The sequence below is a fragment of the Rhodotorula paludigena genome (assembly GCF_050403205.1).
Source record: "Rhodotorula paludigena JCM10292 DNA, Rt_paludigena_JCM10292v1_ctg20, whole genome shotgun sequence".
NCBI lineage: Eukaryota > Fungi > Basidiomycota > Microbotryomycetes > Sporidiobolales > Sporidiobolaceae > Rhodotorula > Rhodotorula paludigena.
Window position 1 is genome coordinate 1 of NW_027481438.1, and position 14,003 is coordinate 14,003.

Below are 14,003 nucleotides of genomic sequence, written 5' to 3' on the forward strand. Positions count from 1 at the left end.
GCCTTCTCGCTTTCCGCTCGACTCGTCCGCCGCTTCTTTCGCCCGCCGTAAGCTGCGCATCCACTCGCACGTCCAGGTGCCCTCCCTTGCCCCCACCCCCCCCCCCCCGCCCCCCCCCCCCCCCCGCCCCCCCCCCCCCCCCCCCCCCCCCCCCCCCCCCCCCCCCCCCCCCCCCCCCCCCCCCCCCCCCCCCCCCCCCCCCCCCCCCCCCCCGCCCGCGGGCGCACCTTCGCCCATGAGCGAGTTGTAGACGTCGAGGACATCCTTTGCGCGGATGTACTCGGTGCGGTCCTTCTTGAGGGCGGTGAGGCGGTTGCGGATGCTGCGGGGTTGCCGAGGCGAGCAAAGTCAGCACGACGCATTCCGGGGACAGTGGCGCGCTCATGCTGCTCTGCCTGAGCAAGGCGTCGGTGCGAGCGCCCCAGCCTGTCTGCCGGAGGGCATGCCGGGGTGCGGGTCGTCTGCCTCGGCACGGCTCAACGGTGATCGAGCGGGCGTGGGACGCCCCCCCGAACACCTGTGCAATGCTCGCACGGCACGACAGATGCGCGTGTGCAGCTCGGGCACTGACCCAGCTGTGTCCAAGCGCGAGCAGGGTGGCGGGAGAGGAGCCGTCGCGAGGATGATGACGGAGGATCGGCAGGGCGAGTGGGAGGCGGGAGGGGCGGACGGGGGCGAGGCTGCGCGGGAGAGGCTCACTGTACGAGGGCCTCGAGGACGGGCTGCTCCTCCTCGGGGACCATGGCTGGGGTGTCGGTGGGGGCGGGGTGGAAGCGAGACGGGAGGAGGCGAGCGAGCGAGGGAGAGAGGAGGGGCGGGGTGCTCGAGTGCAGGGCTGGGTGGGCTGGACTGGCGTGTGTGCGAGTCTCGCGTGTCCTGTGCTCGTTCCCTGTGCGCGCAGGTGGGCAGAGTCGAGGGCAAGCTGCTCGCTGCTTCTGCGTCCGGCTCGATCGTCCTCTTCGCCCTCTCGTCCCGACGATGCTGGCTAGCCGTGCCCGGTAGATAGCACTCGCAGCCCACCATGGCCCTCACAGCCAAGAGCTGGGTCGCACTCGTCACCTATGTCGTCGTCAGTCCGTCCTCGCCTTCCCTCGTCTCCCTGCACGTGCTCTCGCCCTCGCAACTCACCCTCGCCTTGCTTCGCCGCAGTGGGCCTCATCATCCGCGGTGTCCGCATCCCCGTCCCTCGCTTCCTCTCCCGCCCGCTCCTCCGCGCTCTCGTAAAGTGCCGCATCCTCGACCCCCCACCTCGCCCGCAACCCCGTCCACCCTCGCCCACCTCGCTCAAGTCGCCGGCAGATGCACCCACAGAGACTGCCTATCCCCCGACGACCGTCCCTAGCGAGCACGTGGTCGACCGCCGCCTCGTCATCCCCCTCGACCTGCGCACCGCGCCCGTCCTCGCCGTCGTCTTTCTCCTCGCAACCACCGTCATCGACGGCCACGTCGTCCGCCTGGGCATCGTCGGCGAGGACGGCGTCCGCCCCTACGACGTCCTCGTCCTCTTCATCTCGCTCGTGCGCCTCCCTCTCTCCCCTCCCTTTCGCGCGCGCAACCTTCTCAACTCACCCCTTGCCTCTCGCTCCCGCCCGCGCGACAGGCCTACATCTCGACCGCCCTCGACTCGACCGGCGGCCTCCGCGCCCTCGCCTTCTGGATCTCGCAGAAAGCCGCGCGGCGCGCTCCGGATGCATCGCCCTCGGCACCCAAGACGGCGTCCGGGCTGTACCTCTGGACGCTCCTCTACGTCTTCTGGTTCCTGTCGGGCCTCGTCGTCGGCAATGACCCCATTGTGCTCAGCGGAACGGCCTTCCTAGGCTACTTTACCCGCGCGACGGGAATCACGGCCCCCCGTGGGTGGACCATGAGCCAGTTTGCCATGGCCAACGTCGCGAGCGCGGCACTCGTGTCGAGCAACCCGACCAACGTCCTCATTGCGGGTGTGCGTTTCCCTTTAGCGCCTCGGCAACTCGGGTTTCAGGAAACCTAACTGGGGGGCTCGCGCAGGCTTGGAAGCTCAACTTTGTGACGGGCTTTACGGCGTGGACTTTGCTTCCGGCCGTCGTCACGTGCGTTTCTTCCCACCTGCTGCTGTTGCCCGCCTTGTGCTGAACTGTGCCCACCAATAGCGCCATTGTGGGCTACCCGCTCCTCCTCTTTCTCTTCACCTTCTTCCGCCCCTCCGAGTCGTCCACGTCCCTCTCGACGCGCCAGCGCTACATCCCCACCCGTCTCCTCCCGCCGGACGTCTCTCCGCGCTCGGCGCTCGTCGACCCCGCGGGTGCCGCGTTCCACTCGGTCCTCATGCTCACGACACTCGCCGCGCTCGTCGGCACGAGCTTCCTCCACGACAAGGTCCAGGTCTGGATGGTCACGGCCGCTGCGGGCGTCGTCGCGTTTGCGCGCGACGTGTGGAGCGAACGCAAGCCGCCGCCGCCGTTGGGACCGAGCCGCACAGACGAAGTCGAGCTGGCCGCCTCTGCTGCGCCGACGCCGGCCGCGCCACCCCCGCGCGCCGCCGCGGCGCCCCGCCCCCTCTTAACGGTGCAGTCGCTCGTGCGCGCGACGTGCGCCCGCTTCCCGACGACGACGACGACCGTCTCGCGCCTCCCGCTGTCGCTCCTCCCGTTCGCGGGCGGGATCTTTGTCCTCGCGCGCGCGCTCACGGCGACCGGGTGGACCGACTTGTTTGCGACGTGGACTGCGAAGGCGTGCGTCAACCCCGCCGCGACCGTCTTTTTCGTCGGGTGCGCTCGCTGCCTGCCTCTTGCTCCTCCTCATCCCGCGGAAGAAGCTCACGACGAGCGAGTCCCTCCCCGGTCAATGCAGGTACGTCACGGCGATCTTCCTGTGCCCCTTGTGCGGCACCAACATCGGCGGCACGATCCTCGCGGTCGAGATCCTGCGCTCGCCCTCCTTTGCCCTCGCGCCGCACGTCGCCGCCGACGCGCGCATCCTCGACGGCGCGCGGTACGCGCTCGCGCTCGCGAGCAACGTCGGCGCGCTGAGCTGGTCCGTCTCGAGCTCGCTCGCGGGCCTCCTCTGGGTCCGCATCCTCGAGCAAAAGGGCATCCGCGTCGGAAAGAGGGAGTTTGCGACGTGGTTTGGCGCGGGCATGCTCGTCGTCTTCCAGACGGTCGCGTGCGCGGTCGTCCTCGTCGAGGTGTATTACTGGCGTGTGTGAAACTCGGAGAGGCGGGCTGAGCAATTATTCGAGTCGGGCACGACGCCGTGGAGTTTGACGGAGCGATCGGGCCGGCGAGAGCGTGGCAGCCGAGGGTGGCGGTGCTCCCTTTCCATCGTTTGTCACCGTCGCTCCCCTCGGCTTCCTTCCCGCTTTGCTGCACAGGAAAGCAGCAGAGCTCTGTCCGTCCACCGTGGCTGCTACACGCCGACTCGCTTCGTCGGCCCACCGCACAATGGCCTCCAGTGCCTCGTCCTCATCATCGCACAAGATGTCGTCGCTCCTCGACCTGCCCATCTCGCCCTCTGCGCCCATCTACCACCTCCGCCCCGACCCGCTCTTCCCAACGCCGTCGAGCCTGCTCCGCCTCGGGTCGTACGAGGCGCCCGACGACCTCGGCGAGAAGGGCCCCGTCGCGATCCGCGAGGGGGACCCCGTCCCGCCGAGCATGCTCAGGCGCAGCAGGCAGATCAGGGAAGGAGGGGCGTTCACGTTCACTTCTCCGCGTGCGTGCCTCTCCCCAGAGCAAGACGATGTTGCCGTGCCGACACTCACGAGAACGTCTTGCGGTCCTTCCGCACAGTGCCCCTCGAGTTTCCGTACGACATCCGCGAGCCAGGCGACGAGGAACGCACCAACGCGGCGCGCGCATCGACGATCGAGACGCAGCTCGCCACGTTCGAAGTCTCGCCCGCGCACCCGGTCTACCCGCCCTCTTCTCCCGCCCCCTCCTCCGGCACGGCTCCGAGCGACGATGCGGCAGCACCGTCGTCCGCCGCCAGGCCCACAGCCTTCACCTCTCCGCGGCGCCTGAGCCCGTCCTTCCCGCGCGCGCAGCTCCTGAGCGTCTCGCGCGCGCTCGCAGCCGCGTGGCTCCCGCAGCTCGACCTCGACAGCTCGCCCGCCGTGAGGGACCAGTTCCTCGACGTCGTCGCGGGGAAGACGGTGCTCGCGCGCGAGGCGGACCCGGACGCGGACGACGAGGCGGATGGGGTGCGCAGGATGGGGTTCGCGCCGTGGAGTTTGTGCTATGCGGGTCATCAGTTTGGGTCGTTTGCAGGGCAGTTGGGCGACGGGAGGGCGATTTCCATCCGTGCGCCTGCTTTGTTTCGGCTTCGCGCGGCCTCTACGCTGACACCTTTCGACATGCAGTCTCGACGCCGACTACGGAGGAAGTGGCTGCTCGCACTGGCTTCCGCGCGATCGAGCTCCAGCTTAAAGGTGTGTAGCGTTGTTTATCAGTCGGTGCTTTCTCGTGACTGAACCGGTGTCATCACCTGCAGGCGCGGGTCGCACCCCCTACTCCCGCTTCGCCGACGGTCTCGCCGTCCTGCGCTCCTCGATCCGCGAGTACCTCGGCGCCGAAGCCGTCGCGGCGCTCGGCGTGCCGACCTCGCGCGCGCTCGCGCTCGTGCACCTGCCCGAGGTGCACGTCCGTCGCGAGCAGCTCGAGTCGGCGGCGATCGTCACGCGCGTGTCGGGCAGCTGGATTCGCATAGGCGTGCGTGCACTGCCGTCCTCATTCGCACCTGACTGGGCGAGTGAGTGCTGACCTTCTCGGACGCATGCCCGCAGAATTTTGAGCAGCAGGCGTACCGCGGAGAGTACGACTCGCTGCGCCTCCTCTCGCGCTACGTCGCGCGCGAGGTTTTCGCCCTCTCCGACGACGCGGCACACTCGGCGGGCGGATTTAACGCGCGCAGCCAGGCGCTCGCCGTCGTCAAGGAGGTCGCTAGGCGAAACGCCGTCACGGTCGCGGGCTGGCAGGCGTATGGCTTCATGCACGGCGTGTACCTCGTCTCCTGTCCGTCGAATCACTATGAGCGACAAGTGGCTGACTCGGGGCTTTACGGCGCGCAGCATGAACACGGACAACATTGCCGTCAATGGCGCGACGATCGACTACGGGCCGTACGCCTTCATGGACGTGTTCGACCCCGCTCACATCTGCAACCATTCGGACGACTCGGGGCGGTACCGCTTCGAGCTGCAGCCGAGCATGATGGTCTTCGCGATTAACAAGCTTGGCGAGGCGCTCGCCGAGCTCATCGGGTGCGAGCTCGAGCTTGCTGAGCGCGACGGAGGGGCGGACAAGGGACTCGTTGAGGCGCCGGAGGGGTGGGCGGGAGAGGGCGAGGGGTCGGCGGAGATGAAGCGGTGGAAAGAGGAGGGGATGGAGGCGGTCGGCGAGGTCAAGAAGGACTTTGTCGAGACGTTCAAACGCGAGTATGAGCGGCTGATGCGTCTCGTGCGTTGCGCTTCTTTCGACTTACTTAGAAATAAGCTTAGACTGACCTGGCGGCGATGCAGCGCTTCGGCTTTGCGACGGCAGAAGAGGGCGACTTTCAGCTCTTTTCGCAGTTCCTCGACCTCATGGCGGAGCACGAGCTCGACTTTACCAACACGCACCGCCTCCTGTCGCAGTTCACGTCGACGTCTGCGCCCACGTTCGCCGCCTTCCTCGACGCGCTCCTCTCGCGCGCGTCCTCGTCGTCGTTTTTGACCGCCCGCGCCGACTGGACCTCTTTCCTCGCTTCGTACGAGGCGCGTCTCTCCCGCGAAGGCGCGCCCGCCGCGTCGGACCGCCGCGCGCGGATGGACCGCGTCAATCCGCGCTTCACGCTGCGGCAGTGGGTCCTCGAGGAGACGATCGCGGCCGTGACGCGCGCGCCCGAGCCGGGCGGCGAGGGCGTGCGGCAGCTCGAACGCGTGCTCGAGCTGGCGACGAGGCCGTTCGAGGCGTACGGTGAGGTCGAGATTGGGCGGGGCGAGCGCGAGGGGAGAGAGTGCCCGACCAAGGAGGAGATGGAGCGGCAGAGGCTGTGCGGGGTGGGCGAGAGCTCGATGCTGGGGTTCCAGTGCTCGTGCAGCAGCTAGAGAGAACGAAGTGCGCGTGTAGCAAGTAGACCCTTCTGCTTCATTTGACCGTTCCGGCGCTTCCTCCTGCACGCGGTTGAGGTGCTCTTCGACGTAGACGGCTGTGCATGGGCTCAACAGGTGGTCTATGTAGCGGTATGGGTACAACAAAGAGATGACAGCACTGCGTTGCGCGAGCGTCAGCTGCGAGATCACATCACACGAACGGAAGACAGCACGCACTCTAGGTGGACCTCATCGCCGCTGCAGGACGTCTCCGAGCAAGAGCTCCGGGTTGCTCAGTATCCCCTCGTACTCGAGCCTCCTCCCCACGCCAAGCAACCACTCGAGCACCTCGCCGCCTCTCGGAGGATCCAGCACGCGGGGGACCTCGCACGTCCTCACGAGCGCCTCGAGCTCGGCCAGACGCTCCTCCTCGACCCATCCGAGGAGGACGGCGCGGCTCGCGTCGTACCCTGCTTCTCGCGGGAGGAAGAAGCCCGGGTCGGTAGTCGGGACGAGGACGGCGGGGTCTGCTGGCGAGGCTGCGAGGCCGATGCGGATGCCGAGGCCGGTCGCGAGCCCTGCAGCACGGTTGACGATGATGAGGGAGCAGGACTGGAAGTGCGTCGAGGGGGAGGCGAGGTGCGGAGCGGGAGGGACGAGCGAGGGGAGGGCGTAGATGTCCTGCGAGTTCGTGTGGTTGCGTCAGCCATGGTTCCGGCCGGCCGTCTAGAGCTATCACAGCGCACAGACGAGCTCGCAGGCCCGTCTTGCGCACAGCGAGAGCAGTCCTCAGCCCGGAAGCTTGGGAGAGACGAGGGAGACGCACGTAGTGGCCCGGCCCCTGGTCGAGCTGCTGGACGTTGAGGCGCTTGCCCTGGTCGTAGCCCTCGTCGTCGCTGCTGTGCTCGCGCTGCCTCGTCCCGTTGAGCATCGTCCCGCCGCGAGCAGGCAGAGGTCAACCCCGCCAAAGGTTGCCTTCGCTCAAGCCACCGACACTCGGCGTACTCGGCGCACTCGGCTTGTGCGAGACAATTGGAGCACTCAAGAGCTTACTAAAAGTCGCTTGAACAGGCGAACGTCGACTCCTGCTTGCCGCTCCTTCTTTCCTCTCATCAGTCTCAACCGCCGTCGATCCTCTTCAACGTCGCTAACACGCGCCCAGGACTGGTTGATTGCGCACTGTGTCCGCCTTATCGAACCTGTCGCATCGGTACAGGTGCGCTGCTCACGCTGGAAGCTCGGGATGCCCGCATGCGGGCACCTCGCGCCGAGGTCATTCGTTCGACTCGGCGGAATGGACCGCTGATCAGCTTTCCATGCACAGAGCGGTGCCGAGTTATCGCTTGAGCACAACCGACAGGCACCCACACCCGCGACGGCTGAGATGGCCGACATGCCGACACCTGATACTCCTCAACCGCTTCTTCCCTCCGCCCCGACTGCGCTAGACGAGCGAGTCGCAGCGTACGAGACCAATACGCTCCCTACCGACTACGTCTTCGACCCAGACCTGTCCGTCGACGACAACTACATGGTCCTGACCCTCATTTACGCTCGCCTATCGATGAGCAAGCGCGGCAACATGGCATGCATCATTGTCGGATCCGAGGCGCCATCAGCAAATGGCTACAACACTGGTCCAGCCGGGGCAGGCACAGTAGACGGCCCGCCACCCGCGAAGCGAGCACGAACCGCCTCACCTCCTGCTTCTCCTCCGGACCGACCCTTCCCCAACTATCCCGGCCGCATCCTCGCGCACTCGAACAACTACCCTCAGCCCTCCTCTGTTGATCCTTCCACCTCTGCGACAGCAATAAGTAAGCCGCTCAAGCCAGGCCGGCAGCCCGCCAAGCCCAAACCGTCGCAGTCGCTCTTCCTCGCGCGCGCCAACGCCGCTCCCGAGCAGCACGCCGAAGCGCGGTCCATCTGCCTCGCCGCGCGAGCGGGCACCCCGCTCCTGGGCTCGACCGCGTACGTCTCGTTCCCGCCCTGCACGGTGTGCCTGCCGCTGCTCGTCGCGGCGGGGTGCACGCGGCTCGTGTACCGCCAGCAGCTCGCGTCGCCCGCGGCGGTCGAGCTCTGCGCGCGCGAGGGCGTCGAGCGCGTCGAGGTGGTCGAGCGCGCGCACGACGAGCGGATCAAGGAATGCGCGGCGGGGTTCTGGCGCGAGAGGGGCGAGGGGAGGGACGAGACGAGGGCGAGGGTCGACAGGTGGTGGAAGGCGTGCGAGGAGCGCGTCATGGGCCCTGCAATAGCTGCTCAGGCGCCCGCGTTGGGAGCCAACGAGGAGGAGCGGCGGGCGGCGAGCGCGGTAGGCGCTGGCTCGGATGGCATGGCCGCTCAGCCTGCTTAATCTATTTTGAAACGCCGAAACGCATTCGCAATGTCACCTGCCCCAACGATGTGAGACGGCGAAGGCGTGATCAAGGCGAATCTGGGCATCGGGGTCGACGACAGCGAGAGCGAGCAGGCCCTGTGCGCGGCAGTCGTGACTTTGCGTGCCCGACACAGTAGTACTTGCTCGCTACCGTACAGGACCCAGCAACTCTGGAAGGGACTCGTGCGGAACTCGGACGAGACCCGGTCGGGTCATTTCACGCGTGCGATGTCGACAGAAAAGAGCCATGCGAGCTTGATTGTTTGTGCAATGTGTTCGCAGTCTGCGCCAAGTGTTGCCGGGAGGTGGTTGCCGCGGCGAGGGAGAGTCAGCGTAAGCGATTCGCGCGCTGCAATTGGCCGCTGCGGGTTTTTTGTGGAGGCGCGCCTGTCTCGACTTTCTGTAGCACGACATCTCGCGTTCGAGTCCGTCTTCCTCCCTCTCTCCTCCACCCCGCAAGCACTTGCACGGGGACAGCGGTGCGTCTGCAGAGGAGCAGGATGCCCGCACTCTACTCGCACGCCTACGCCACGGCGCCCCTCGCCGGCGCCACCACCGTTCCCTCGCCGCTGCTGAGCGACAGCGCGCTCGCCGTCGCCGCGGGCGCGCTCCCGGCGCTGCTGGCCGTCGAGCCGCACCAGCTCCTCGTCCTCCTCCCGCAGCTCAAGCAGCTCGCCCGCTCCCGCGTCGTCGTCCAGGTCTCGACCCGCCAGACCCGCGACCACGGCCCCGTCCTCGCCCTCCGCGGCGCAGGCCTCGCCCTCGTCTACTCGCGCGACGCAGAGCACGCCAAGCGCAACGCTGTCGTCGCTGCGCGCATCGCCGCGCAGGGGCACGGCGTCGTCCACTTTGGCGAGTTTGAGCAGCAGGTCGACCTGGGCTTCGACCAGGCTGCGGCCGACTTTGTCCTGTCGGGCAAGGGCAGTGCGCACCAGAACGGCCACGCCAACGGCAACGGCAACGGCGCGCACGCCGATGCCGCCGCGCCCTCGCCGATCGCCAAGGTCGTCTCGACCGCGTTCGCGCAGCAGGGGCTCGCCGCGCAGGCGTACAAGGGCGCGAGCTCGCCCAAGACGCTCCTCGTTGCGCTCGGCAACACGGCCGGCCTCGAGGACGCCCTCCCCGCCGACTACGCCCTCGTCTCGCTCGTCGCCTACCGCCCGCTCTCGCCCGCCCAGATCCGCGACCTCGTCCCGGCTGGCGTCGAGACGGTCGTCGTCCTCGAGCAGGTCTACAAGACCTCTAGCAAGTGGGCACCCGTCTACCTTGACGTTGTCGGCGCTTTTGCCGAGGCCGATGAGGACGCACAGGTCCCGACCATCCTCAGCGCCAATCTCGGCGAGCAGCCGTCGATCCAGGCCATCCAGGGTGCGTTCGCATGTTTCTGCTAGCGTATGCTGTCGATCTGTAGGCTGACCACTGTACTCGCATCCTTGCAGAGGGTGTCGCCGCCGGCTCGAACCCATTCACGGTCGGCACCGTCCCGTCCCCCTCTCCCGCTCCCGCCACCGAGGCCGCCCAGCCGCCCAAGCACGAGACGACCTACACCAAGCTCCTTGACGAGGTCTTCGGCTCGCGTCTTTGGCTCGCCAACTCGCCCTCCTCGCTCCTCCCCCAACCTTCGACCAGCACCATCTCGTCGACCTCGCCCGAGTACGCGCTCGGCCACGTCCTCGGCGCCAACAAGCAGCGCGAGGAGCTCCGCACCCTCGTGCGCGAGACCCTCGCCTCGAGCAAGCTCGACGATGCCACGACCAAGGCGCTCTCGGCCTGGCTCGACGACGACCGCAACGTCCGCAAGGCCAAGGCCGCCGCGGGCGCCGCTCTCCCCGAGTCGCTCCAGTCGACCGAGTTCACACCCAAGTCGAACTGGATCATCGGCTCCGAGGCGTGGTCGCACGACCTCGGCGCGTCGGGTCTCCACCACGCCCTCTCGACTGGCGCCGATGTCAACCTACTCATGATCGACACGACGCCGTACGACCTCCCTTCGGACCAGCAGCCGGCGCAGCGCCGCAAGGATGCCGGCCTCTACGCCATGACCTACGGCAACGCCTACGTCGCGTCCGTCGCCGTCTACGGCGACTTTGCGCAGACGCTCCGTGCCATCGCCGAGGCCGACGCGTACAAGGGCCCTTCGATCATCCTCGCCTACCTCCCCGGCGGCGAGAAGGACGCGACGACGCCGCTCGAGGTGCTCACGCAGACCAAGAAGGCGATCGAGGTCGGCTCGTGGCCGCTGTACCGCTGGGACCCGTCGGCCGAGCAGCGCGGCAAGGATGTCTTCGAGCTCGACTCGGAGAAGATCAAGGCCGACCTGCGCACGTTCCTCGACCGCCAGAACCACCTCACCGAGCTCTCGGCGCGCCTGCCCTCGTTCGGCGAGGCGCTCGAGGCCGGCCAGGGTTCCAAGCTCGTCGCGGCGCAGAAGAAGAAGGCGCGCCAGGCGTTTGACGCCCTCTCGGGCGCGCTCGAGGGCCCGCCCCTCCTCGTCCTCTTTGCGTCCGACGGCGGCAACTGCGAGAAGCTCGCCAAGAAGTTTGCGACGCGCGCCCGCACGCGCGGCGTCGCGGCGCGCACGCTCGCGTTCGACGACATGCCGATCGAGGACCTCCCGCTCGAGACCAACGTCGCCTTCTTCACGTCGGTCGCGGGCCAGGGCGAGTTCCCGCAGAACGGCCGCGAGTTCTGGAAGGCCGTCCAGGGCGGCAAGCTCGGCGACATGAGCAAGGTCAACACGGCCGTGTTTGGCATGGGCGACTCGCACTACTGGCCGCGCAAGGAGGACGCGCACTACTACAACAAGGCGTCCAAGGACCTGTACAAGGCGCTGTCCGAGCACAACGCCAAGGAGATGGTCCCGATCGGCCTCGGCGACGACCAGGACCCGGACGGCCCGCAGACGGCGTACAAGGTGTGGGAGCCCGCGATGTGGAAGGCGCTCGGCGTCGACAACTTCGAGTCGACCGAGCCCGAACTCGAGCCCATCACTAACGAGCACATCAAGATTGCGTCCAACTACCTCCGCGGCACGATCGTCGAGGGTCTCGAGGACAAGTCGACGGGCGCGCTCGCCGAGTCGGACGGCCAGCTCACAAAGTTCCACGGCATCTACCAGCAGGACGACCGCGACATCCGCGACGAGCGCAAGGCGGCCGGCCTCGAGCCCGCCTACTCGTTCATGGTCCGCCTCCGCCTCCCCGCCGGCGTGTGCAAGCCCCACCAGTGGCTCGCCGTCGACGAGATTTCGGACCTCCGCGGCAACTCGACCTTCAAGCTCACGACGCGCCAGACGTTCCAGTTCCATGGCATCGTCAAGCACAATCTCAAGCCCGCCATGCAGGAGATCAACAAGTGCATGCTCGACACGATTGCCGCCTGCGGTGATGTCAACCGCACTGTCGTGCGTCTCGCTCTCTCCCGCACACCGCGCTTCTCTGTCGGTGATCGCTGATGAATTCGCCCCGCCAGATGTGCTCGGCCAACCCGTCGCTCGGCAAGCTGCACAACCAGGTGTTCCACTTTGCGCGCGAGCTCTCGGACGGCCTCAAGCCGCAGACGACCGCGTACGCCGAGATCTGGCTCGACGAGAAGCCCGTCTTTGGCGACGCGCAGCATGACGTCGAGCCGCTGTACGGCGAGTACTACCTCCCGCGCAAGTTCAAGATCGCGATCGCCGTCCCGCCGTACAACGACGTCGACGTCTTCTGCCACGACTTGGGCTACATCGCCATCCTCGACAGCGACAAGAAGCTCCTCGGCTTCAACGTCACCATCGGCGGCGGCATGGGTGTCACTCAGTGCGTCTGTTTCCGTCAACGCCATTTTCGCGCTCGAAGACTGACTCACTCGCGCCTTACAGCTCGATGAAGTCGACCTACCCGCGTCTCGCCGACGTTGTCGGCTTCTGCACGCCCGACCAGGGTCTCGAGGTCGCCAAGGCTGTCCTCACGACGCAGCGCGACAACGGCAACCGCGCGAACCGCAAGAACGCCCGTGTCAAGTACACGGTCGACCGCATGGGCATCGACAACTTCGTCGCCGAGGTCGAGAAGCGCCTCGGCTACAAGCTGCAGCCCGCGCGTCCGTACGAGTTCACGTCGAACGTCGACCACTTTGGCTGGCAGACGGGCGAGGACGGCCGGCGCCACTTCACCGCGTTCGTCGAGAACGGCCGCGTGCAGGACGAGCCGGGCAAGCCGTTCAAGACGGCGCTGCGCGAGATCGCCAAGGTGCACAAGGGTGTCTTCCGCCTCACGGCCAACCAGCACCTCATCATCGCCGACGTCCCGCCCGAGGAGGAGGCGACGATCCAGGCGCTCCTGAACAAGTATCACCTTGACCAGGTTGACTTCAGCGGTCTCCGCCTCTCGTCGGCGGCGTGCGTCGCCCTCCCGACGTGCGGTCTCGCCATGGCCGAGTCGGAGCGCTACCTCCCGCTCCTCATCGAGAAGGTCGAGAAGATCATGGAGGACGAGGGCCTCCGGAACGACTCGATCACGATGCGCATGACGGGCTGTCCCAACGGTTGCGCGCGTCCGTGGGCCGCCGAGATTGCGTTCGTTGGCAAGGCGCCCGGGTCGTACCTGATGATGCTCGGCGGTGGCTACTACGGCCAGCGGTCCGTCACCCTCGGGCTCTTTCGCTGCTCCCGCAATTGTGCTGACTTCTTTCGTTGACTTGCAGGCTGAACAAGATCTACCGCGAGGCCGTCAGCGAGGACGACATCCTCACGATCCTCCGCCCGATGATCCGCTCGTACGCCAAGGAGCGCCTCGACGGCGAGCACTTTGGCGACTTTGTCATTCGCAAGGGCATCATCTCGGCGACCAAGCAGGGCAAGGAGTTCTGTGCGTCCCCGCTCTTCCTTTCGCGCCGCTGTGGGTCCAGCGACTGACCCGTTCCATTCTCGCTTTGCAGACGACGGCATGTGCCCGCAATAGACGCCTCCGCCTCTCGCATCGCCGTGTTCAGTCCGTCTCGCTCCTGTCGTTGGTTCCGTTCTCCGTCGGTATCTCGCATCCTCCTTAGACCTCCCTCAAAAGGACCTCCCGCACCCCTTTTCGCTTCGCTCTCTCTCTCTCCTCTTCTGGGCATATTCGCTGTCTCGGTTTACATTTCCCTCTCATGTGCGCTTGGTAGACCTGCCCATGCGTCCTCACTGCATCCACTGTACTCGTCGTTCCACCCGCTTGCTCCTTTTTGACGAAGAGGGCGTCATAGCACGCTCGGCCCGTGGCAAGCTGCAGTCAGTACCTTGTCGCATTGCAGCGCAAAACAGCAACAATCGCCATCGACGAGCAGTCAAAAGGCAAAAAAAGAAGAGCGGGCCTAACCGGGGATTGAACCCGGGACCTCTCCCAAATTGCGAACAAACGCCCTAAGAGAGAATCATGCCTCTAGACCATCAGGCCGCGAGATACGTGTCGGACAACAACAGTGCGTTCACAAACGGCGCACTTTACATCCGCTCGTGCAATCGCGAGGAGCCGAGACGAGTGGAGCGCAGCCGGCGTTTCTCGCACCAGTAAATATCGCTTTCGAGACCAGGCACGACAGAGCGACGAAACGAACGTGGAC

General features: G+C 66.7%; 6 protein-coding genes across 6 annotated transcripts; 4 read left to right on the forward strand and 2 right to left on the reverse strand.

The window, feature by feature from the left end:
* Positions 1 to 227: 227 nt before the first annotated feature.
* JCM10292_003649 (uncharacterized protein) lies at positions 228 to 743 on the reverse strand (the record flags this gene model as incomplete). Its single annotated transcript, XM_076648934.1, has 2 exons — positions 228 to 322; positions 700 to 743. Coding segments are annotated over 2 exons (139 nt in total), but the record flags the coding sequence as incomplete, so codon positions are not given.
* Positions 744 to 1,021: 278 nt separating this feature from the next.
* On the forward strand, positions 1,022 to 3,184 carry JCM10292_003650 (uncharacterized protein; the record flags this gene model as incomplete). The annotated part of the gene is made up of 6 exons (XM_076648935.1): positions 1,022 to 1,073; positions 1,150 to 1,517; positions 1,601 to 1,942; positions 2,008 to 2,069; positions 2,130 to 2,747; positions 2,830 to 3,184. The coding sequence occupies 6 exons, from the start codon at positions 1,022 to 1,024 to the stop codon at positions 3,182 to 3,184; spliced, it is 1,797 nt and encodes a 598-aa protein (XP_076505389.1).
* Positions 3,185 to 3,419: 235 nt separating this feature from the next.
* FMP40 (Fmp40p) lies at positions 3,420 to 6,061 on the forward strand (the record flags this gene model as incomplete). The annotated part of the gene is made up of 7 exons (XM_076648936.1): positions 3,420 to 3,690; positions 3,768 to 4,277; positions 4,337 to 4,405; positions 4,468 to 4,685; positions 4,760 to 4,974; positions 5,045 to 5,432; positions 5,495 to 6,061. The coding sequence occupies 7 exons, from the start codon at positions 3,420 to 3,422 to the stop codon at positions 6,059 to 6,061; spliced, it is 2,238 nt and encodes a 745-aa protein (XP_076505390.1).
* Positions 6,062 to 6,295: 234 nt separating this feature from the next.
* JCM10292_003652 (uncharacterized protein) lies at positions 6,296 to 6,977 on the reverse strand (the record flags this gene model as incomplete). The annotated part of the gene is made up of 2 exons (XM_076648937.1): positions 6,296 to 6,727; positions 6,873 to 6,977. 2 exons carry the CDS (start codon positions 6,975 to 6,977, stop codon positions 6,296 to 6,298), a joined length of 537 nt encoding a protein of 178 aa, XP_076505391.1.
* A 453-nt stretch (positions 6,978 to 7,430) lies between these two features.
* JCM10292_003653 (uncharacterized protein) lies at positions 7,431 to 8,399 on the forward strand (the record flags this gene model as incomplete). Its single annotated transcript, XM_076648938.1, has 1 exon — positions 7,431 to 8,399. One exon carries the CDS (start codon positions 7,431 to 7,433, stop codon positions 8,397 to 8,399), a length of 969 nt encoding a protein of 322 aa, XP_076505392.1.
* Positions 8,400 to 8,923: 524 nt separating this feature from the next.
* Positions 8,924 to 13,366, forward strand: MET5 (sulfite reductase (NADPH) subunit beta; the record flags this gene model as incomplete). Its single annotated transcript, XM_076648939.1, has 6 exons — positions 8,924 to 9,791; positions 9,863 to 11,826; positions 11,895 to 12,223; positions 12,286 to 13,044; positions 13,110 to 13,273; positions 13,344 to 13,366. 6 exons carry the CDS (start codon positions 8,924 to 8,926, stop codon positions 13,364 to 13,366), a joined length of 4,107 nt encoding a protein of 1,368 aa, XP_076505393.1.
* Positions 13,367 to 14,003: the final 637 nt, after the last annotated feature.